Raw genomic sequence first — 25,630 nt, forward strand, 5'->3', positions numbered from 1 at the left:
TTTGAAAAAAAAATGCACACAACCACGGTCTATAATGCAGTCAAGCCTCGGAAAGAAACTATAAACCAAACACGCTGAGAGAAGTGACTTTATTGCCAAAGATGCAGTGTACATGGCCGCGTCTACAGGTCTGCGCCCTGTCCCAGAGCCCGTCCTTCCAGGCTGGTGTTGTAGAGCTGGTACATTTCCGGGAGATTAAACATTGAGAAGGTAAACGCGCGCGTGAACCGTAGCTCCGAGGGTTTCGCAACGTCCGTCACCGCCTTTCGAGGGAATTTCCGGCCGCCCGATTCGAGCCCGTCTACTGTCAATGATTTCCGAAGTCGCCCACCTGCAAATAACAGTGAATAAAAGTATTGCAGTTCATTCAAGAAACTATAACAAACTCGATATTGGCAAAAAGACTAACTAACTAACATAGTAAAATAATCAGTATTTTCAATATTGGATGTAAAAATATTAGATTGTTGAAAAATATATTAAAATGTGTGTTAACATTTATTTCATAAAGACAATATTAATAAAACATATTAAATACAATACTTTAATATTATATAAGTAATACAGAACAGTATATATGCAGATGTTAGCTGGCGTCCCAACGGAAAGTAACAGTTCTCATATTTTGTCTCACATTTAAAAGAAACGCGCCCAAAAAGTATCTTTATAAGGCATATATTCCGAGAACGTGAGATTGAGTACGACATGGTTAAGAAAGGCACACAAATTTGTTATTATTGTGATTGTATAGGTTATAAGCAAAACTTCCAAGTTAATGATAAGTTATATTTGTAATATTTTGCTGATCAATACACCTGGTTAGTAATCGAAAATGTGTTACAAGTCATGATGGTATATTTTACAGTATACTTACTTTCTCAAAGGAAGTTCAAAAAATCTAAATGTATTAACTACAAGATAAGTGCAAATTCTTAAAACTATGACCTAGACTAGCTCATTTATATACATACCTTATATATTTGTAAACGCACTGTAAAGTTATGTTTATTTAATTTAGTATAAGGTATACAATTGGGTCAATAAAAGTGACCATACATAGTTGAATTCATCAGACGATTTTAATGAGAATTGCATGGTAACTTTTCAATTTAGAAACATGGGATACGTTCCTTTATAATACAAACTTAAACTTTAGAAATAATCTCATCAAATAAAAATATTATTTCATGTATTTTTTCTTTATAACATAAGCAAACTGATCTTAACTCAATCCACCAAGTGATCCCTCATAACCGGTACGTAGTAACAAACGCGCACTCACCATTTTTGTAAGACTCTACATGTGAGTTGACGCGAACCTTCTTCCCGTACAGCTGGCGGAGGTAGAAGTCCCGGAAAAGGAAGTCGGGCACTGGCTGGCCGCTCCGTTCAGCCGCGGCCGTCCGTCCGCCGTCCGTGGTCTGTGTGCGAGGGCGAGCCTCGTTACCGCCGCTTTCAGGTGTCGCAAGGGATGTTTTCTGTTAGAACCAAGACACGTTTTATATCGGTACAACCATGCAGAACTGATTACAAGTTCCAAAATATTAAGCAATGACATTTTAGTTTTCAAAGGAGGGTTCGCAATATGAAATTTTAAACAATTCGACTGCCGGATGACGTCACACGAACCTTCCGGGCGTCTTGGAGACTGACAACGCTGTCTCGTCTGCTGTGTATTGGGATCGTCTGCACGCGCTCGTTTTTGCCGAGGGAGGGGAGGTTGAGGTTCTGCTTTTGGGTTCCGTATAGCTCCTTCCGAACCTCGCCTGCGTATGAGTAAATAAATCAAGCAGTTTCATAGAAACATATGCATAAACTAATAAGTTTAAATCATTCACAGGTATCAATTTAAGCTTACCATTTAATACACTTTGAAATCTCAGTTTTAAAATTGGATCATTTTTGTACATCTGAATGTAGTATTTTTATGGATTTTAAGCTCGTACCAAAAGCGACAGAGAACGGCTCAATATTTGCTTAGTGTGAAATAATATTGCCATAAACACTAAAAAATGGTTTAACGTACCTATTCTGGTTTCTGTTTTCATAACTTAATTAAACTCGAACAAGAAACATATTTTTTCCACAAAAAATGCTTGCAAGTCAAAGAGTATAGATTAAAATATGCCACGTTTATACTGGTTAAATAACACTGGCTTACGTTTTGATTTATTTTTGTTGAAACTATTCACTGTCTTGATCGGCCTAGTATTCTGTGGGAGTGAGCCCCGCTTAGGAGTCGCTTTCGGTGTCCGGCTCTGGGGGTCAGTACCCATATCGCTTAACGTCTGGCAGCTGGACCGTGACAGGGGCCTGGAACCAGCGCCAGCTGTCACCGACTTCCTGTACGTTTCAATATAATACCGATAAAGCAGACGTTCATATTACAAATTTTCACATATTATGAAACAAGAGCACCGCAGAGCGACCATCATCGCTCGTCTGTTGTTATTGTTTCCTCAGTCGAACAAATGGAAGAACTGGATAATCATGAATTGAAGCAATAGTTATGCGTCTTGCTATACATGTGCGTACTGTCACTGGGTTGCAACATATGCACCGAGTTTTATTTGAATATCTTCAACACTCGGCGGCTAAACGATGTACTCTTACTCCCAACTAAGATTTGTTTTGATATAACAAAGGATGAATAAATGTCGAACACAATGATGCTTATGAAGGAAACCAAGTTTAATTTGAAATTAAGATGCAGAAAACACGATATTTCTACCTTATGAGACACTAGTAGATCACAGTAAATCTTTTAGCACTCACCAATCATTTAATATTTTTGCGTTTTTATTTATTAAATACACAGTTACAATCTTGTTATCAGTAATTAATTTTTTTTTCATAAATGTATTATTCAGTAAGTAGTTAAAGATGCATCACTCAAAATTGCATGATGTTTGTTATACATGTGTATGTATTGATTTTGAATAAGATTGTCACTTTAAAGCCAGTGATAATGACACACAAGCAGGTACCATTACATTTAAACACATATTGTACAGCTGATGTAAGTTATTGCCAAGGTTAAAAATTCCGTGCCTCCGACGACGAATCGAAGCATATGGCAATACTTCGACTACTTTCTGTGTGAAACACTCGAGCTAAAATTAATAACAAAACCCAAACCCTAAAACAGCGTCACGTTGTCATTTAATTAGTGTTTAGTGATTTTCTACGCATGTATTACCCAGCATTTATCAAGCACGTACTTGTTCTTGGCCTCCAGGCTGGACCATTTCGTATATGAGTATGTGTTCACGGCGGGGGCCAGTCGCTGTAGCGGAGCTCTTTTTGGATCTCTTTCCGATTCTTTGACGACTTCCTGGTACGCACGCCGCTTGGGTGGCTCCGATGGAGCGATTTGGGAGATGCTTGCGGGAATAAAGATGTTTACATTTTAAGCAATATTTGTATATGTTAAAGTAATAAAATTTGTAAAGACTCTTAAAGCTGCACTCTCAGATAATGACTGTTTTGACAACTTTTTTTTATTTTTCGTCTTGGAACGAGCCAATTTATGCGAAAATGCATGGAAACCAGTTATATAAGACTGCTGACCAAAAATTAGGATGCAGATTTTAATATTTAAGTTCAAAAATTAATGTTTTATGCATTTTTCTTAAACTGTTAGTAACGGTTTAAGCCATAAAACATTAATTTTAGAACGGAAATATGAAAAACTGCGATCAGATCTTTTGTCAGCCATCTTTTATCATTGGTTTGCATATATTTTCGCAAAAATTTGCTCTTTCCAAGACAAAAAAATAAAAAAAGTTGTAAAAACGGTATATCTGTGAGAGTGCAGCTTTAAGGGGACACACGAGCAAAGTTTATTTATTAAAAATGTGAATTGGTCTTTACAGTCGAACACCGTTGGCACGAACTCGATTGGCTCAACTTCCTCGTTTGCTCGAACTTGAAGTTAAGGATCAATTTCAAAATACTGAGTGTTAGCATTACCGCTTTGCCCGAATTTCCACCGGTCCTTGGGAGTTCGAGCTAAAGGGGTATCGACTGTATTTCTGTTATTTTCAAATACCTTTGATAGTACGTCCATTTACGGCATGAAATATGAGTTGTATAAAGCGGTTCCTCGGACAGGAACAATGTCAAAGTTTTACGCAAAATAATAAACACATCATTAAACCTGATCATAATTTCATTGTTGTCTTCCCCTGTAAGGGTATTCTCACTGTCGTCTGCCTCATCATCGATGCCGTCATTCCCGTTATCGTCTGCTTCATCGTCGTAGTTATTGCCGATGTCCGGAAGCCATTCCCGCTGGTCCAACTCTTCTAATTCGTCTGTGTTGATAGAATAGACAATTAAATGCAAAGGGGGTTGGCACGGTGCCAGGACTCTATATGAGGGTCAGTTGTGACCAAAACCAGGTCCAGACCCCCAAAAAAACATGTGACCCCCCCCCTTTATATATAAAAAGTCTATATATAAGGGGGGTCACATGTTTACCCTAATATAGAGTCCTGGCACCGTGACAACCCCCTTTGCATTAAATTCACATCACGCTGGCTAAGTGCATATCTTCTAATGCTGATGGGGACAAAATGTTATAGGTGCAGTCTGTCCCACAATAATTTTGGGTGGATAGACGGGCAAAAAGTCAAAATGTTTTCTGTAAATAAAAGATTTAATACTTACATATCACATTCTGGATATTCTAGATTATAAAAACTGCTGCTATATGAGTCGTTTTATTGTTTTAAGCAAACTTACATATAATTCATATACGATTAACAACTATAGGATCGATCTTGACATACGAGAAGGATAATATGATGCAGCAATCGTGGTCTTCTGGAGCAGTCTGTACCATGCCTTCAAAAGTAATGTGTTACCTGCATGAACGTACCTTCACCATAGTGTGCATACCTTCTGGATTTCTAGAATTTAGTTATCTCCCTGTATCTACCCCCTGGCATATTTTATAACCTTCGTGTATATACCTACCTCTTGAAGTTTTTTGTATCCGTTCCATGATCTGTTGTTTGTACTGTTCAAGGTGTGGCCAGTTACAAAGGTCCACGCGTACTGAGCCACAGTGGCCGTCTGATAGAGCACACTTGTTGGTAAGCTTCCCATCTTTAGCTGAATCGTCGTATTTAGAACAACGGTCAGTGTTGGTGTAAGTGAAGTAGTTTTGGCTGTTGCTTTGATGAACTGGCTGTTGCCCTGACGACGAGCTGACGCCGATGACGTCGGTTGATGACGTCCACTCCTCGCTGGCGTCATAATGGAGGGGTATGGAGCCGCTCTCCTCATCCGAGTTGCCGCCCTGGCTGGTTGGAGTGCAGTTTCCGTCGCCATCCAGATTCCGCCGCCTTCTGTTGCGTATGCGCGGGGTGTCGCGTGTTCCGTTTGGGGTGTGAGGGGCGGGCCCGTGAATCTGTTCGTACATACTGTCCAAAATACGCTCAACCGCGGATGTTCTGAGGAAAAAATAAGAAAAAATGTATCAACGAACTCTACGCAAACAAAAAGTCATCGCCGAGTAAAACACAAATGTGTCGTTAGTCAAGGGGGATAATTCAAGATCTAGTTCCGCCCAAATAGTTCTAATATAGAGTTATTGTAAAAAAATCAATATTGATAAGTATTAGATAACCAAGGCGTGGGATGATTCTTATTTTTTCTTTCATAATATTTATATAATAATTGAAAAATGTTTGTCTTTCAAATGTTGAAGTTGGCATGATTTCGATTATATGAACGGTATTAATTATGATTTATTTGTAATAAATTATTGATATGTCCGTTAAGATGTACAGTATGTAAACTATTAATTAATTAGGTCCGTGTGTTTGTGTTTGTAAGTTCGTTATGGCAATTATTCCATTTCGGACGATATTATTACTATTTAGGCATACAAGGTATACTGTTTCTACTGTTTTTACTGTTTCTATGAATAAAATGTTCTTCTTCTAGGCCCGTTGTAATTCTAAACTTATGCACCATATTTATCAATTACAATAATGTATAATGATATCATTGTTAATGCTAAAAGTAACATTTAGCACGGCGCAAACAACCGCAAAAAACAGTCCTGATTGGCTGCTAAAAGAGAACACTACACGACTTATCAAAATTATCTACTAACGCGAAGCGCGAGCTTATATAATTATTTCTACAAAAACAAGGGGAGAGGGTATAGTACTTGTTTTGTACCATGTTGTCACAGAAAATGTTCAATTAGGAGTGTCAGTATACATTCATGAATAGCGCACACTACTTATTGCACACTAAGAGCTCTGTCTACTGGTTACATTAGGTTCTGAATTGAGAATTGATGAATGAACGACAGCAAGGAAAACACTCTCTTACTAAAACTAAATATAATAATAAAATAAGGAAGGTTACCGTTCGTCATTGTCGTCAGAGCTCTCGCTGAGGCAGGGGACAGTGTTGATGCGGCGGAGGTCTCCGTTCTTCTTCCGGCGCCGACGCTTCCATCGGTTGTAGCGCTTGTCCACCATCGCCTCGAAACAGAACTGCTGGCCGGACGGCAGGCTCGAATCTGAAACATAAAAAGTAGACATTGGCAGTATATTGCTGATTGTTATTACTCAGAGTTCACTGGTATATACATATAGTCAAAACGAACGAGGAAAACATTTGGTGAACGATGTACGTGAAGTTAGCGGCCTAGCGGCCTAGCGGCGTGAAGTTAGCGGCCTAGCGGCCTAACGGCGTGAAGTTAGCGGTGATAATTTGTGCGTAAAACACTTAATTTAGAATAAAACGTATAGAACAATGTTCTGAATAGAAAACAATTTAAGGCCGCTTTGTAACTGTATGAATAAAAAACTTTGATTTATCATTGTTTTTTTAAAAAAAACGCATTAACAATTGCTATGAAATAGCGAAAAAAAATAAAACACCAGGCCGCTAGGCCGCTAGGCCGCTAGGCCGCTAGGCCGCCAACTTCACGCCGCTAGGCCGCTAACTTCACGCCGCTAGGCCGCTAACTGCACGTACATTGGTGAACGCAGGGTGTTGTGACCAGCGGTTATGCGGTATCTGAGAGGGCCCTATATATGGCACCGTAGTGACTAACTGTCAACTCTTTATATGAACTATGACTTCATTGACTGAGCGAGTTGTTTTGTTTTACACAAAACGTTCACCTAAAGCCACCAACCTGAGGGGTTCTGTACGCGTGTCCGCTGAAGGCGCTTGAGGAATGTGTCGCATCCGTCGTCCACTTGCGGCGCGGTGTTGAGGACCGGCTCATTGTCGGCGTTGAAGGACACCCACTGGGAGCAAGGGACCTGGGGACTGGGCACGATCATCGTGGACGTCATCGTGCTGAAAGAGAAAGGCCGGCACCTGAACGATGGTATACATGTTTAAATTGAATAAGTTGTATTAAGTACCGACCTGCTAAGAAAAGCAGGTTTTAAATGTAACTCTGACTCTTAAATCAGTTTACTTTAACATTTGGGCTAAGACTGTAGATGTTGCCGAATAAAGAATACCTACTTCGGTGCATTTAACCAATAGGTCAATGAACTGTTTGTTATGTTCCACTTACATATATATCATAAACGAATAACATGTTGCTTAAAATGAAACAAATACTAACCCTATATTGTAGTCATGATATATTTAAGGCTCTTTGAGAAATAGTGGTCGACAATATCAAATGATTACTTGTTAACTAACATGGTACTTGCGCGAATAACATTTCAACAGTTCATCAATCAAAATCAAAATAAAAGTCAATAAGAAATTTAAGAACTGAAAATACATAAAGTTTATCGATTGTTTAAAGGAGTAGTCATAAATGCAACTGGCTGCATCAACAATCTTAATTCCATGTAAAAATATACTTAATGTAATCTTTTTTCCTTAATCTATTATTCTTCATTTTCAAAACCAGTAAAGGCCTGCTGAAGTAGCTGTGTAAAGTTAGCTAAACATACGACATTGGACATTGGACATTCAAAATCGAATGTTGTGCTGGCACGACATTGGACATTGGACATTCAAAAGTGAAAGTCGTGCTAGCACGACATTGGACATTGGACATTCAAAATCGAATGTTGTGCTGGCACGACATTGGACATTGGACATTCAAAAGTGAAAGTCGTGCTAGCACGACATTGGACATTGGACATTCAAAATCGAATGTTGTGCTGGCACGACATTGGACATTGGACATTCAAAATCGAATGTTGTGCTGGCACGACATTGGACATTGGACATTCAAAAGTGAAAGTCGTGCTAGCACGACATTGGACATTGGACATTCAAAATCGAATGTTGTGCTGGCACGACATTGGACATTGGACATTCCAAATCGAATGTTGTGCTGGCACGACATTGGACATTGGACATTCAAAAGTGAAAGTCGTGCTAGCACGACATTGGACATTGGACATTCAAAAGTGAAAGTCGTGCTAGCACGACATTGGACATTGGACATTCAAAAGTGAAAGTCGTGCTAGCACGACATTGGACATTGGACATTCAAAATCGAAATAGCACGACATTGGGCATTCAAAATAATATGTCGTGCTGGCTAGTTGTCTTGGTAATAAATATAAATTTTGAACCCATGATAGACAGAGACTTCGAATGGTCCTTTAAGATAGATTTGAGCAGTTCACGCGTCCATTAGCTGAATAATATGTGGCCAGTATTGTAGTCGAATTGAACTGCTTGTTTTATATTTGAACATTTATTGAGTGCGACATTTATAAAATGTTGCAGATGTTAGCCCCAATAAATTGAAATCCAAATTGTACATATACTCATTGTATACATAAAGGCAGTAGATATATCACTAAATAATGATCCTTTACAATTGTAATTGTATAACCTCAATATGAATTATTGTTTGGTGGCACGCAATTTTGCAATCGATTGTGTTTTCTTTTACTCATAAATTGTGTTTATTGCTTTAATTGTTGATATACAACATACGCCTTATTTCAATTTGGATATTTTTAATCCATCAAAGACACCCTGCTGAGAGCCGGAATATGTTCAGTAAAGGTGTTATATTTTTATTGCTCAATATAATCCGCAGAAACAATAGCGCTTTAACTAGCTCTTTCATTTCACATTTTATTACTTTTATAATCATCAAAGACTTTTGTTAAAAAAATAACTTATACAAGGTATGCATACTTTTGGTGACCAATCAAAAAACCTGATATTAAAAAGGAATCGGCCATTTTGTGAACAGATCTAAGTAAACCTCAGAGAATGAATGAGTGTCCAGCGGATGATTTCAAACCGTTATTAAGGTCCAATGTCCAATGTCGTGCTAGCACGACTTTCACTTTTGAATGTCCAATGTCCAATGTCGTGCCAGCACAGCATTCGATTTTGAATGTCCAATGTCCAATGTCGTGCTAGCACGACTTTCACTTTTGAATGTCCAATGTCCAATGTCGTGCCAGCACAACATTCGATTTTGAATGTCCAATGTCCAATGTCGTGCTAGCACGACTTTCACTTTTGAATGTCCAATGTCCAATGTCGTGCCAGCACAACATTCGATTTTGAATGTCCAATGTCCAATGTCGTGCTAGCACGACTTTCACTTTTGAATGTCCAATGTCCAATGTCGTGCCAGCACAACATTCGATTTTGAATGTCCAATGTCCAATGTCGTGCCAGCACGACTTTCACTTTTGAATGTCCAATGTCCAATGTCGTGCCAGCACAACATTCGATTTTGAATGTCCAATGTCCAATGTCGTGCTAGCACGACTTTCACTTTTGAATGTCCAATGTCCAATGTCGTGCCAGCACAACATTCGATTTTGAATGTCCAATGTCCAATGTCGTGCCAGCACAACATTCGATTTTGAATGTCCAATGTCCAATGTCGTGCTAGCACGACTTTCACTTTTGAATGTCCAATGTCCAATGTCGTGCTAGCACGACTTTCACTTTTGAATGTCCAATGTCCAATGTCGTGCCAGCACAACATTCGATTTTGAATGTCCAATGTCCAATGTCGTGCCAGCACAACATTCGATTTTGAATGTCCAATGTCCAATGTCGTATGTTTAGCTAACTTCACACAGCTTGCTGAAGTTGTCATTTAGAATTTAGAAGATCGTAGGATATAAGAAAACCTTAATATATATATATATCGCTTGACCGGACATCATCAAAATATGCATTATTTGCTAGTCTTGATTTTCCTAATGTATGAAACTATGTTATGCCACAATTCGGAGTCGATGACAGTATGGAAAGCGTATCGGACACTGAAACAGGGGGGTCCTTGGTTCGATCCAGGCTTGGAGTTTTGTCGATCATAGTACTGGTTATAACCCAGTAATGATACATGGTTCTAAATATTCACATTTCAAAAATGGACCTTAAGAGCTATGTTACATGTTCTTGGCCGTCAAAGATCATTTCAGCTTACCTTATCCCATGAATGATGAAATAAAAACAACCCGACATAATACAACAGTTCATGGGAAACAAACAACAACAAACCACAAGTTTATGTACTCACAAGACAATAGAAGCCTCCGGCGATATCTGCACTTGCTTATGATACATTACCAGCCACAAATTCTTTGAAAACCACTTGAACTATTATGAGTATTCCAAAGGCAAAGAACGTATTCCGAAAAAAATAAGGCAACAGAGGTATATCTTCTTAACTGAATGAGTTATGACAACAAATCAGACCGCCCATATAATGATTGCGACCAGACACTTGAAGATACAGAGCATCGATTCAGCAAACAGTTTTACTAATTGTTTCCATGATATTCATCGTTCATCTTGTATTCCGAATCAGAAACTCCAATTGCACAATAAAATCCAATTTTTATTTCCAACTATTCAAACACAGACCCACGTAGTTTTGTGAAGCTGTTTTTACTTCGCAGAAGCCATGAAATGATAATAAAAGCATTTCAAGCTTTTTATTCGACCTTTTAATGGCTGCTCAATTATAGTATGGAGGAAACAATTTACAACGAATCCATTAAACTCAAAGCGCAAAGAGCATGTGAAGGGATAGTGTCTACATTCTCTTAATTATAATGATTAGAACGTGGTTATTCTGTTTTCTTTCAAAAGAAGTCAGTAAACAAAATGAAAGTCGCACTTTAAATATCAAATATACCAACACAAGGTTAAATCTACAATTAAATAACGCAAGGTACTAAAATGGATTATGTGAATAAAATCGACAACAAATGGAAAGTAAACCATTTTAACACATCTGCCCTAAAATAGCGGCAGTATTTACTCTAAGACCTTGTATGACTTGTCTTAAGACCTTAAGTAAAAGTTAAGAGTATTTGTCCTTATATCTTACCTAAGAGTTTGCAGTATTTGTCCACAGACCTTACTTAAGTCTTTTTGCAGGTTTTGTCTTAACTCCTTACCTAAGACTTTTGTAGTATTCGTCCTAAAACTTTGCCCTTTCTAGTATATAAGCTGCTGGTGCAAGCACATAATATGAATAAATAATTTGTATTACTTTAATGCATCCTCGTGTTTTACTTTAAACAATAATAAATAATCTGTATTTTGGCGCCTTTTTACTAGGAAGTTTGTGGCCACGAAGCTATAAATCAATGGAAAAACTATGGAGGTTAGTATTGTTCCATCTGTACACAAATCGCACACTTCTTTGGGGTTTTCTATCCATTAAGACAAATAAGTAAGGCATGATAATGCATTAAAAAATGCATTAAAAACACATCAACCCAATATCGTGCGCTTTTAATACTCAAAATATCTTGATACAAATAGCACGAGCTACAAGACTTGATACCCATAGTCGGAGTTACGGAACTTGATATACATAGCCACAGTTACGGGACATGATACACATATATAAACCAGAGTTTGTATTCGTGATACACATAGCAAGAGTTTAGAGTCTTGATAAAAAAGCCAGAGTTACGGGTCTTGATACACACAGCCAGAGTTATGGGTATTGATACAAATAGCCAGAGTTACCAGTCTTTATACACATAGCCAGAGTTACGGGTCTTGATAGACATAGCCAGCCGAAGTAACAGGTCGTGATACACATAACCAGAGTACGGGTCTTGATATACATATCCAGAGTTACGGGTCTTGATATACTTATCCAGAGTTACGGGTCTGGATATACATATCCAGAGTTACGGGTCTTGATATACATATCCAGAGTTACGGGGCTTGATATACATACATAGAGTTACGGGTCTTGATATACATACCCAGAGTTACGGGGCTTGATATACATAACCAGTGTGACGGGTCTTGATATATATAGCCAGAGTTACGGGTCTTGATATACATAGCCAATGTGACGGGTCTTGATATACATAGCAAGAGTTTCGGGTCTTGATATACATAGCCAGAGTTATCTTGATGCACATAGCCAGAGTGACGGGTCTCGATATACATAGCCAGAGTTACGGATCTTGATATACATAGCCAATGTGACGGGTCTTGATATACATAGCAAGAGTTTCGGGTCTTGATATACATAGCCAGAGTTATAAATCTTGATGCACATAGCCAGAGTGACGGGTCTCGATATACAAAGCCAGAGTTACGGGTCTTGATATACATAGCCAATGTGACGGGTCTTGATATACATAGCAAGAGTTTCGGGTCTTGATATACATATCCAGAGTTATAAATCTTGATGCACATAGCCAGAGTGACGGGTCTCGATATACATAGCCAGAGTAACGGGTTTGATACACATAACCAGATTTATGACTTTCGATACACGAAGGCAGAGTAACGGGTCTTGATACACATAGCCAGATTTACGGGACTTAAAAGTTCTGCAAAAGAGGGATATAAACAGAGATTAATACCTGCGAAAGGGACAGATTCAAACAGGGATTTATATCTACGAAAAGGGGAGATATAAACAAAGATTAATATCTGCAATAGAGGGATATAAACAGAGATTAATACATGAGAAAGGGGAGATACAAACAAAAATTAATATCTGCAATAGAGGGATATAAACAGAGATTAATATCTGCGAAACGGGCAGATTCAAACAGGGATTAATATATACGAAAAGGGAGATATAAACAGGGAGTAATATATGCGGAAGGGGGATGAAACAGTGGTTGATATTTATGTAGGAGTGAGATACAAACAGAGACTAATATCTGCGAAAGGGGAAGATTCAAATTCAAACAGAGATGTTTTAATATCTGCGAAAAGAGCAGATTAAAACATAGTTAAATATCTGCTAAACGGAGGATGAAAACAGGGAATAATATCTGCAAAATGGGGATTGAAATAGAGATAAATAAGGGGGAGAATCAAGCACATTTGCACAGGAGCCCAGAATTAAAAACATACATTCAGAAGCATTGACACAATCTCATATTACCGGACTTCTAATTAAGAGAAAAATATCTCAATATTGAGCAAACAAAACCGAAATCTGAGCTCGACGAAGCTTCGTATATTAATGAGAAATCAATTCGGCAGCTATAATTGAAACATGAAGCTTGCCTTATAAAAAGATATCTATATGCCAGGGCCAAATGGTATTGTCATCCGCGGATAATATACGGCATAAAAATAAAACCTGCCGAGAGTATTCTGATCGGAAATAAATGGGCCCACTCACATAATCTCGCTTAAATTCAATAGCGAGAAAACAGTGAAATATATCAGAAACATCGATCTCTACACTCGGGCAATGGACATTAAATGTTCGATGTATTGTCATACGTTTCTTTGCCTTTTCTCATAACAGTTTCATACTTTGTAATTTCTTACAATAAAGTATGAAAAGCGACTTGATTCAAATTTAAATATGATAATCAATTTGATTGTAAACTCTTCCAACGATGACAAAACATGAACATTTATTCAAATACATGTTTGATGGTATTCAGTCTTACTTGATCTACATATTTTAGCGCGAACAATAAAGCTAGAATAATTGCACAAGTTTCAATATATTTGTACGCATGTAATTTTTTTTCTAATTGTCTCCTTCAAGAGTGTGCAATATAAGCAGTTCAAGGGCCATAACTCTGCAATGACTTAGCTGTTTATCGAACCGGGCCGTGATATTTTGCCAACAAACATATTGTCCAAGCCTGTTTGGTAATGACCGGACAAAGTCTTTTCGAGTAGCGCGGAAAACTAAGCGGATGCCGCCCTCCGCTATTGAGTACATAATATTTATGACGACCGTATGACAAACCATCGGACGTTACAACTATACTTTAACTCTGATTTCTGATCTCCCTTTACGTAATGGGGCCACGTTTGACATGGTATGTTGGGCCAATAATGTACCTGATCGGGCCCACGTTTGACATGTTATGTAGGCCATTAGTTTATCTGATGGGCCCACGTTTGACATGGTATGTTTGGCCAATAGTTTACCTGTTGATGGACCCACGTTTGACATGGTATGTTGGGCCAATAGTTTACCTGCTGATGGGCCCACGTTTGACATGGTATGTTGGGCCAATAGTTTGTCTGATGGGGCCCACGTTTGACATGGTACGTTGGGCCAATAGTTTACCTGTTGATGGGCCCACGTTTGCCATGGTATACTGGGTCAATAGTTTACCTGATGGGCCCACGTTAGACATGGTACGTTTGGTCAATAGTTTACGTGTTGATGGACCCACGATTGACATGGTACGTTGGGCCGATAGTTTACCTGTTGATGGGCCCACGTTTGCCATGGTAAGTTGGGCCAATAGTTTACCTGTTGATGGGCCCACGTTTGCCATGGTATGCTGGGTCAATAGTTTACCTGATTGGGCCCACGTTTGACATGGTACGTTGGGCCAATAGTTTACGTGTTGATGGGCCCACGTTTGACATGGTATGCTGGGTCAATAGTTTACGTGTTGAAGGACCAACGTTTGACATGGTATGTTGGGCCAATAGTTTACCTGTTGATGGGCCCACGTTTGACATGGTATGGTGGGTTAATAGTTTACGTGTTGATGGACCCACGTTTAACATGGTATGCTGGGTCAATAGTTTACCTGTTGATGGGCACACGTTTGACAAGGTACGTTGGGCCAATAGTTTACCTGATGGACCATCGTTTGACATGGTATGTTGAGCCAATAGTTTACCTGATGGGGCCCACGATTGACATGGTATGTTGGGCCAATAGTTTACCTGTTGATGGGCCCACGTTTGAAATGGTTCGTTTGGCCAATAGTTCACCAGTTGATGGGCCCACGTTTGCCATGGTATGCTGGGTCAATAGTTTACGTGTTGATGGACCCACGTTTGACATGCTACGTTGGGCCAATAGTTTACCTGTTGATGGGCCCACGTTTGCCATGGTACGTTGGGCCAATAGTTTACCTGGTGGGCCCATGTTTGACATTGTATGTTGGACCAATAGTTTACCAGATGGGGCCCACGTTTGACATGGTATGTTGGGCCAATAGTTTAACTGTTGATGAGCCCACGTTTGACATTGTATGTTGGGCCAATAGCTTATCCGATGGGCCCATGTTTTACATGGTGTGTTGGGCCAATAGTTTACCGGATGGGGCCCACGTTTGACTTGGTATGTTGCGCCAATAGTTTACCTGATTGGCTCACGTTTGACATGGTATGTTGGGCCAATAATGTACCTGATGGGGCCCACGTTTGACATGTTATGTAGGCCAATAGTTTACCTGATGGGCCCACGTTTGACATGGTATGTTGGGCCAATAGTTTACCTGTTGATGGACCCACGTTTGACATGGTGTGTTGGGCCAATAGTTTACCTGTTGATGGGCCCACGTTTGACATGGTACGTTGGGCCAATAGTTTACCTGATGGGGCCCACGTTTGACATGGTACGTTGGGCCAATAGTTTACCTGATGGGCCCACGTTTGACATGGTATGTTGAGCCAATAGTTTACCTGATTGGCCCACGTTTGACGTGGTATGTTGGGCCAATATTTTACCTGATGGGCCCACGTTTGACATGGTATACTGGGTCAATAGTTAACGTGTTGATGGATCCATGTTTGACATGGTTCGTTGGGCAAAGTGTTTACCTGATGAGCCCACGTTTGACATGGTATGTTGGGCCAATAGTTTGTCTGATGGGGCCCACGTTTGACATGGTACGTTGGGCCGATAGTTTACCTGTTGATGGACCCACGTTTGACATGGTATGTTGGGCCAATAGTTTACCTGTTGATGGGCCCATGTTTTACATGGTACGTTGGGCCAATAGTTTACCTGTTGATGGACCCACGTTTGACATGGTATGTTGGGCCAATAGTTTACCTGTTGATGGACCCACGTTTGACATGGTATTTTGCGCCAATAGTTTACCTGATGGGGCCCACGTTTGACATGGTACGTTGGGCCAATAGTTTACCTGATGGGCCCACGTTTGACATGGTATGTTGGGCCAATAGTCTACCTGATTGGCCCACGTTTGACGTGGTATGTTGGGCCAATATTTTACCTGATGGGCCCACGTTTGACATGGTATACTGGGTCAATAGTTAACGTGTTGATGGATCCATGTTTGACATGGTTCGTTGGGCAAAGTGTTTACCTGATGGGCCCACGTTTGACATGGTATACTGGGTCAATAGTTAACGTGTTGATGGATCCATGTTTGACATGGTTCGTTTGGCCAAGTGTTTACCTGATGGGCCCACGTTTGACATGGTATGATGGAAAAAAGTTTTCTTGATGGGCCCACATTTGACATGGTATGTTGGGCCAAGAGTTTACCTGATGGGGCCCATGTTTGACATGTTATGTTGAGCCAATAGTTAACCTGATGGGGCCCACGTTTGACATGGTATGTTGGGCCAATAGTTTACCTGATGGGGCCCACGTTTGACAAGTTATATTGAGCCAATAGTTTACCTGATGGGGCCCACGTTTGACATGGTATGTTAGACCCATTGTTTACCTGATGGGCCCACGTTTGACATGATATGTTGGGCCAATAGTTTACCTGATGGACTCACGTTTGACATGGTATGCTGGGTCAATAGTTTACGTGTTGATGGACCCACGTTTGACATGGTATGTTGGGCCAATAATGTACCTGACCGGGCCCACGTTTGACATGTTATGTAGGCCAATAGTTTACCTGATGGGCCCACGTTTGACATGGTATGTTGGGCCAATAGTTTACCTGTTGATGGACCGACGTTTGCCATGGTATGTTGGGCCAATAGTTTACCTGTTGATGGGCCCACGTTTGACATGGTATGTTGGGCCAATAGTTTGTCTGATGGGGCACACGTTTGACATGGTACGTTGGGCCAATAGTTTACCTGTTGATGGGCCCACGTTTGACATGGTACGTTTGGCCAATAGTTTACCTGTTGATGGGCCCCCGTTTGCCATGGTTTGCTGGGTCAATAGTTTACCTGTTGATGGGCCCACGTTTGCCATGGTATGCTGGGTCAATTGTTAACCTGATTGGGCCCACGTTTGACATGGTACGTTGGGCCAATAGTTTACCTGATGGGCCCACGTTTGACATGGTACGTTGGGCCAATAGTTTACGTGTTGTTGGACCCACGTTTGACATAGTATGCTGGGTCAATAGTTAACGTGTTGATGAACCTACGTTTTGCATTGTATGTTGGGCCAATAGTTTACCTGATGGACCCACGTTTGACATGGTATGCTGGGTCAATAGTTTACGTGTTGATGGACCCACGTTTGACATGGTATGCTGGGCCAATAGTTTACCTGTTGATGGGCCCACGTTTGACATGGTACATTGGGCCTATAGTTTACCTGATGGACCCACGTTTGACATGGTATGTTAAGCCAATAGTTTACCTGATGGGGCCCACGATTGACATGGTACGTTGGGCCAATAGTTTGCCTGTTGATGGGCCCACGTTTGACATGGTACGTTGGGCCAATAGTTTACCTGTTGATGGGCCCACGTTTGCCATGGTATACTGGGTAAATAGTTTACCTGATTGGGCCCACGTTTTACATGGTACGTTTGGCCAAAAGTTTACCTGTTGATGGGCCCACGTTTGACATGGTACGTTGGGCCAATAGTTTACCTGATGGGCCAACGTTTGACATGGTATGTTGAGCCAATAGTTTACCTGATTGGGCCCACGTTTGACATGGTACATTGGGCCAATAGTTTACCTGATTGGGCCCACGTTTGATATGGTATATTTGGTCAATAGTTTACCTGATTGGGCCCACGTTTGACATGGTACGTTGGGCCAATAGTTTACCTGATAGACCCACGTTTGACATGGTACGTTGGGCCAATAGTTTACCTGATTGGGCCCACGTTTGACATGGTACGTTGGGCCAATAGTTTACCTGATTGGGTCCACGTTTGACATGGTACGTTGGGCCAATAGTTTACCTGATTGTGCCCACGTTTGACATGGTACATTTAGTCAATAGTTTACCTGATTGGGCCCACGTTTGACATGGTACGTTGGGCCAATAGTTTACCTGTTGATTGGCCCACGTTTGACATGATACGATGGGCCAATAGTTTACCTGTTGATGGACCCACGTTTGACATGGTATTCTGGGTCAATAGTTTGCGTGTTGATGGACCCACGTTTGCCATGGTATGCTGGGTCAATAGTTTACCTGATGGGGCCCACGTTTGCCATGGTATGTTGGGCCAATAGTTTACCTGATGGGCCCAACGTTTGCCATGGTATGTTGGGCCAATAGTTTACCTGTTGATGGGCCCACGTTTGCGATAGTATGCTGGGTCAATAGTTTACCTGTTGATGGGCCCACGTTTGCCATGGTATGCTGGGTCAATAGTTTACCTGATGGGGCCCACGTTTGCCATGGTATATTGGGCCAATAGTTTACCTGATGGGGCCAACGTTTGCCATGGTATGTTGGGCCAATAGTTAACCTGTTGATGGGCCCACGTTTGCCATGGTATGCTGGGTCAATAGTTTACCTGTTGATGGGCCCACGTTTGCCATGGTATGCTGGGTCAATAGTTTACCTGATGGGGCCCACGTTTGCCATAGTATGTTGGGCCAATAGTTTACCTGATGGGGCCAACGTTTGCCATGGTATGTTGGGCCAATAGTTTACCTGATGGGGCCTACGTTTGACATGGTATGTTGGGCCAATAGTTTACCTGTTGATGGGCCCACGTTTGACATGGTATGCTGGGTCAATAGTTTACCTGTTGATGGGCCCACGTTTGCCATGGTATGCTGGGTCAATAGTTTACCTGATGGGGCCCACGTTTGCCATGGTATGTTGGGCCAATAGTTTACCTGATGGGGCCCACGTTTGCCATAGTATGTTGGGCCAATAGTTTACCTGATGGGGCCTACGTTTGCCATGGTACGACAACTTACGTGTTCTTATTAGCGTCATCTCTGTCGATATCCTCTCCAAGGACATGCGCAGAAGTGGTTGTCGGGTCTTCTGCCAATTGCTCCAGCTCCGCATGAGCTTCTTCTGAACTGACGTCGTGTGGGGTCATCAATGACTCATCACGCTCGTTCGGCTCAACGTCACTCGTTACACAGTATTCATTTGTGTTGCATCGATTTCTCCCAATGTTACTTATTAGAGGAATAGTTGGTGTCATGCTACTTCTGTGCTGGAATCTACGGAGTATACCACTCTCAGTATCGTTGAAAACTCCCAGAGGGTTCAACCGGAAATCAGATACGCCACTCTCCGCATCACGAGATATGCGTGAAAAGGTATATATGTCGCTCAAGCAACGTCGTATCAGGTTCTGGTCGTCAGCATATCCGTCAACCTCTTGACAATTGACGACATATGCAGTCGCTCCAAGAGTTATATTCAGTGAGTGTGTCGATAGCGTTCTTAGTTGTTTTTTTGCTGAAGAAAGTTGCATATATGACATATATGACTCGATGGATAAATTACTGTGTGTTTCAATATCGGAGTCAGACTCCTGTATCGGCGTGGTAAAGACAGACGATTCGTCAATCGGGACGTCAGCGGAAGGACATATTTCAGTGACGTCAAATTCTTCTTTGGCATCACTGTTCTGTCGACTGACACTGTTGCTCGGGATTTGTTTGTCTGAAATAAAATAATGATAAATCTCTTTATTTACGGAACCGTTTGACAGCTCTATAAACAAGCATACTGTTTATTTACAGAAGATCATCTTAAAATCGTTGAAGCAATGTCCCAGAATTGATTTATTGTGAACACACAAGAGATGGAAATTGAATTTTGAAGATAAAATCTTATTGACGACCGGACCTGTCAATATCTCAATATCAGAACATTCACCACCGTTATTTTCTGACAATTGTTTTTATCATGAGTTCATAAAAGATATTATGAGCCATTTACTATGACCATTTGCCAATCTACAACCAGTGAAATGTCTGGCATTGTTCCAGTGACAGCCCTGGGTCGGTATTCATAAAATATATTAAGTTATTTCCAAACTAAAGTCACCTTCCTCAATCAAGTTTCTCAATCGTCATATGATACAGGTACACTAGATAATTTCTTCGCTTAAAAATTTAAAATAAAAACTTATATGTTAAAACAACAAAATTTCCTTTTATTTGACAATAAACAAACAAAAAATGACTCAAGTTAAGAAATGGCAAACATGTATTATGTTTTATGAATACTGCCGCTGCTATTCAGTGAGGAGGTATGTGTTATAAATCGATCTGAATAGGCTTCAATGTTGATTTCTGCTTACATCTTACTGATTTTTTGGTAAATGTTTTAAATATTGACCCAAACAGTTATATATTGCGCGGTTACCTGGTTCCTGAGCCGGTTTATTACGCCCCAAATCTTCCTCTGCCGGAGCCACTGGCCTGACGGTTGTAAACGCCAGGCGGCTGCGTTTCTTTATTATCGCCGCCTTTGAGCGCTCCTCCTTCAAGCTTATCTTGTCGTACAGACGCAAGAGCTCCTCGTATCTACGCTCTTCCTTCCGCTTCTCCCGCTCAAGTTGCCGCGCGCGCAACTCTTCCTGTTTCTCCTTCCGCCGCTCCGAATTAATTTCAAAAACGGATTTTGCCCTTTCAAATTTTACTGCCGGCTTTTCATCTACGTTCGAGCACGTGGTGCATGTGCTGGTGACGTCATATCCGGTGAAGTGTGACATACTGCTATGGTAGCCTTTGCTTGGTGTGTGAGAACACGGCGGCGTGGCTCCATGGCAAACGTCGTTTACGGTCCTCATGTCGTGACGGCTACGTAGCAGACGTGTTGTGTTAATGACCTGACTGAACCTGTATGATACAAATTGAATAAAGTAGCATAAGTCTTTGTTGTAAAGTAAGTTTTTTCCGTTCGATAGTGAAGGTTTTTTTTATCTGATAGCGATCACGCTTTTGCGGTATATGTTAGAAGGCAGTAATAGTCTTTCTGAGAGGTCAAGATAGTTCATTCTCGACAACCCAGCGTATCAAACCAAAATGTTATGCTACGCTGGATTGCCGAGAATTAGATAAGCGGGCCTGAGCCCCGACCCCTACACTTCGGTAATGTAATTATTCCGCATCTGTGGCCGATCTCTAAAATGTCCCCAATATCGTGGCTAAAATAACGTGATATAAAGTTTAATGACAATATTTAAGTCACTGATATACAAGATGACGTCCGCGATGAATAGTATCGGGTTTAACCTGGTTGAATTGGATTGCCAACACTCAAAAACATAAACACTCAAATAAGAAGATCTCAAATCAAAGGGGCTATACCTTACCGATGAATAAGAAATAAATTACGGGCGGGGTCGCTCTGTTACATCTTTAATTGCTGGAGGTTATTATTATTGTTTTATGAAAAACTTAGGTCTGCTGCACTCACAACGCGGCTTGCCACGTGTTTGGTATGGACTGCAGTCTTGGCCACGTGGGTGGGATAGGCCACGGTTGTTGGGTTCACCCTCGATCCGAGCCTTACGGGTACATGATTAAATTGAAATTGCCCTCTGTATTTGAGTTGTTTATTTTCATGGACGTTTAAGATTAATCCATGTCCTGGTCACCACATAATGACAGTACATATGTACCAGGCAGTGTTACCTGCGGTGGAGGACGACCTGTGACTGTTCCTGCTTCATCATCCGGCCCTCACACTTCCCGCAGTGCTGCGGCGCCGCCCTCACAAACCCAGGACGGAAATCAGGGCTCTGAAACAAACACAGGCTAAAGAAAGCATCCACACTATCAGGCTCAGTATACGGTTGCCTTTCGTGGTAACATATCATCAGGGGGGAAGTCGATGCAATTTGAACATCTCGTATATGTTTAATGGTATTGCTTCGGTGTGATAACATATATGGTCAACCGTAACCCCTGTTGACATAGTTTTTAACGCCAAGTATATCCACTTCAATGTCGTTCTTTCAATTTCTAATGCAAATATCTAGCAGAAACAGACTAAAGATTGAAACAAATCTGAAATTTAAATCTCTCAATCCTGTTTTCAGCACTTATCAAATTCATAAGTTTCGCACCAATCAACCTTGGAAGGTCAGATACTAATGTTGCTATAATTTGAAGCACAACTGATTTGTTCAGTTTTCCCTGAATTGTTTTGGAAGCTTAATCTCATATTATTGTTGTTGTTTAAAAAACGGAACAAAAGAAAGAAATATTATTATTAAACTACACCAATCACGGGAAATCGTTTTAAAGCAATTACTTACATTTCCAACCCCCATACTATGGTCACGTTCTGGGTACGACAGTTTTTTGCCGCCGACAACAAAGCCTTCTAATGAAAGCCGGTAATTGATTGGGCTGGATGGCGGGTTGCAAGGGGAGGCGCTGCGCGAGCGCTCGACTTCCAGCATGTCCCCGGGCAGAAGGTTCATGACAGGAGAAGCCGTCTGTATTTGTCCAGGGCAAACACTTTTTGGAAGGATCCTTTCCTTCTGCAACATGACAGATATATCCTCTGTATAGGCGAATAATAAATTATGCCATGTTTTGAACGACAATGAATATTTGTTAAAACAAATGCTAATCAGTAACAGCGGCTACAATAAACCAAGGTGTCAGATAAGTTCTCAATTGAGTTGAGGATATGCCATTTTTCCCGCTAAATAAAACATACTCCAAAACATTTCGTACCGACTCTTTGTAGGGTTTCGAGCCGACTATACATAGATCTGAGGAGTCATGTACTCCGTTCATGTGATCATCAAGGTTCTCCTCGCTCATCCCGTCCGACGAGTAGGATGGAGTCTGAAATAGTATTAATATTTTTATTTTATTTGTTGGGATGTTAAAAACTTAACAGCATCACCAGTACCATAAACTGATCTAAATTGAAAGAATTGACGCGAGAGCAAAACTGGACCTCATTGACGCCGCCGCACATGATTAAGAATGATAATGTCACAACAGCTGAAACGTAATGCCATCATACCTGTCCCTTTCCATAGACTCGATTATGAATATGAATCACGTGGAACACTTGAACTTTAAATACTGTATGTAACGTACAACAACCATACGTATGTACGAACCTTGTTAACCAGATGGGAAGGATTCAGGGGAGCCGGGCTGAGGAGCGGCGAAGCAACCAGAGTGCGCTCCAAACCCCCCGGTATTTGCGAGCGGCCCTGTAATCTGAAATCCTCATCACGTGAAGGGCTGGAGAACGAAGAGGCGCTCTGGAATGAAGTCGGTACTTAATCATATCCGTTTTATATATAATTCTTATATATTAAAGAACAGATCGAGACTTGATGAAGTTAAATTTGATCGTATTTCTTTCATTATTATACAATGCAGATAAGTGCTATATAAACTGTTCATAATCAAGCTATTTATCAATATCTTGACCGCATCTCATACATGACGCGTTTTCATTCATACGTACGAACCTTGTTCACCAGAGCGGAAGATCTACAGCGGCTATAGGGTGACATGTGGCTCTGGGGGACCGGGCTATATAGCGGCGAGGCGACCAGAGAGCGCTCCAACCCTTCTGGTACTGGCGAGCGGCAGTGTAACTGGAAATCGTCATCACGTGACGGGCTTGCGAACTGCCGCTTTACCGACGAGGTTCGCTGGAATTAAGTTGTTACTTAATCAAGTGTTTACATTAAATAACAAACATTTATTATTTTAGGATTGAGCTTTAGCTTAACACTTTTGTAATAGACCAACATTCAACCGAGCCTATGTGGATTTGAAATACCCATAAGAACATGTACGAGATCTCCATAAAATCAGTTTGTGATGCACCAGTCAATTGTAACCACGCCCCCCCCCCCCCCTCCCCAGGCCCGGGTAGTAGCGGGGACTTTGACTTTCGGTCCAGCCAACCTCGGGTAAAATCCCCGCCGTGCGGGGAGGAACTGATGGTAAAATCCCCGATAAATGCCCCTGCACCCCAGGGACCCTAGGTAATGCCCGTTCCCCGCTATATTTTGCGCGAAGACAAAACCACCGCATACACCCGGCACTGCGGGGCCACCTGAAAGGTAAAAACACGGCCCATTTTCCCGGCTATCTCCGGTATACCCCCGGACCTCGGGGGCCGTGGTTACAATTGACTGGTGCATGACATATACATGTACTTGAAATAATGTTTAATTTTCAAAATTAATCCATGTTTATTCAAAAGTAAGAATGTGCAACGGTTTGCGTATATTAAAAGTAAGTATGACTCGTTATTTTACATACTTACACGATAATGAGGGTCTATTTGAGAAATTGGGGAATGCAATGTCATATAAATATGTTAAATCTTTCCACGTTTTCGGTTATTTTGTAAGCATGCTAGCTGGACTAAATATCAAACACATGCATGTTTATAAACGGAAGTAAAAACAAATCCCCAATTTTCAGCTGAATTTCACAAACGAATCTTGTATTTCAGATAAAACCATTTTTATCGAGTACTTTTATTTTGTCGGGAATATATAAGAACGCCTGTTAAATGGAATAAGCATGTCTATACTTTTTTTCTGGGTTGATCTGGAGCCAAAAACCAGGGAGCTTGAGCTAAAGCGTGAATGTGTAAATAACTTGAATTACTCTTTTTGTTTAAGCTATGTTCATAATAGAAACAATAATATCTCAACTACAAAGTGCTCACATTGTCTTGAAATTGAAGTTGGTAGGCATACTAGTCTAACACACTAGTACACATGTATGGTTGAATCGGAATAACACACTTTGCTATGCTATCCGTTTAACTCTGCTATACTTCTACAGTATAACATTTCTAACTCATGGATTACACCAAATCAATTCGAATAAAAAACGAAAAACAAATAGAATGTTTTTCTCAACGGAAGTGGTGGTGGTGAGTACCATGCTATCATTCATATGAATTATATTGAATATCCAATAGAATTATTAATCGCTTCATATATATATATATATATATAGTTTATTACTGCATTTAAGAAATCAAAGCACTGATAATGCTAAACGGCTGAAGCGATTAATAAGAAGGTGTTACTTAGTATACGATCGATACGTTAAATCATAAAATTATAAATAATCCAACAAAAGAAAACACAAACTTTCCGTTTCATGGTCAAGATAGATATTAATCTATTAGTAATACACTGATAAAACATGTTGATACCTGGAGCTGCCTTCTTCTTTGGAGGAGGCTCCCATTGGAAGAGCCGCACGTGCGGAGGGACACGGGCGACACGCAGTTCACAACGGACACTGTCGACAT

At 40.8% G+C, this 25,630-nt stretch overlaps 1 protein-coding gene across 1 annotated transcript; it reads right to left on the minus strand.

The window, feature by feature from the left end:
* Positions 1 to 117: 117 nt before the first annotated feature.
* On the minus strand, positions 118 to 25,630 carry LOC128217451 (uncharacterized). Its single transcript, XM_052924605.1, has 17 exons — positions 25,532 to 25,630; positions 23,814 to 23,999; positions 23,454 to 23,600; positions 23,056 to 23,169; positions 22,629 to 22,856; positions 22,003 to 22,109; positions 20,729 to 21,204; positions 19,318 to 20,020; positions 7,169 to 7,356; positions 6,388 to 6,544; positions 4,981 to 5,459; positions 4,160 to 4,307; positions 3,222 to 3,383; positions 2,162 to 2,343; positions 1,630 to 1,766; positions 1,283 to 1,478; positions 118 to 331 (listed from the first exon to the last, which is right to left on the minus strand). Exons 1-17 carry the CDS (start codon positions 25,628 to 25,630, stop codon positions 123 to 125), a joined length of 3,918 nt encoding a protein of 1,305 aa, XP_052780565.1. The 3' UTR covers positions 118 to 122.

The sequence above is a fragment of the Mya arenaria genome, chromosome 14, assembly GCF_026914265.1.
Source record: "Mya arenaria isolate MELC-2E11 chromosome 14, ASM2691426v1".
Lineage (NCBI taxonomy): Eukaryota > Metazoa > Mollusca > Bivalvia > Myida > Myidae > Mya > Mya arenaria.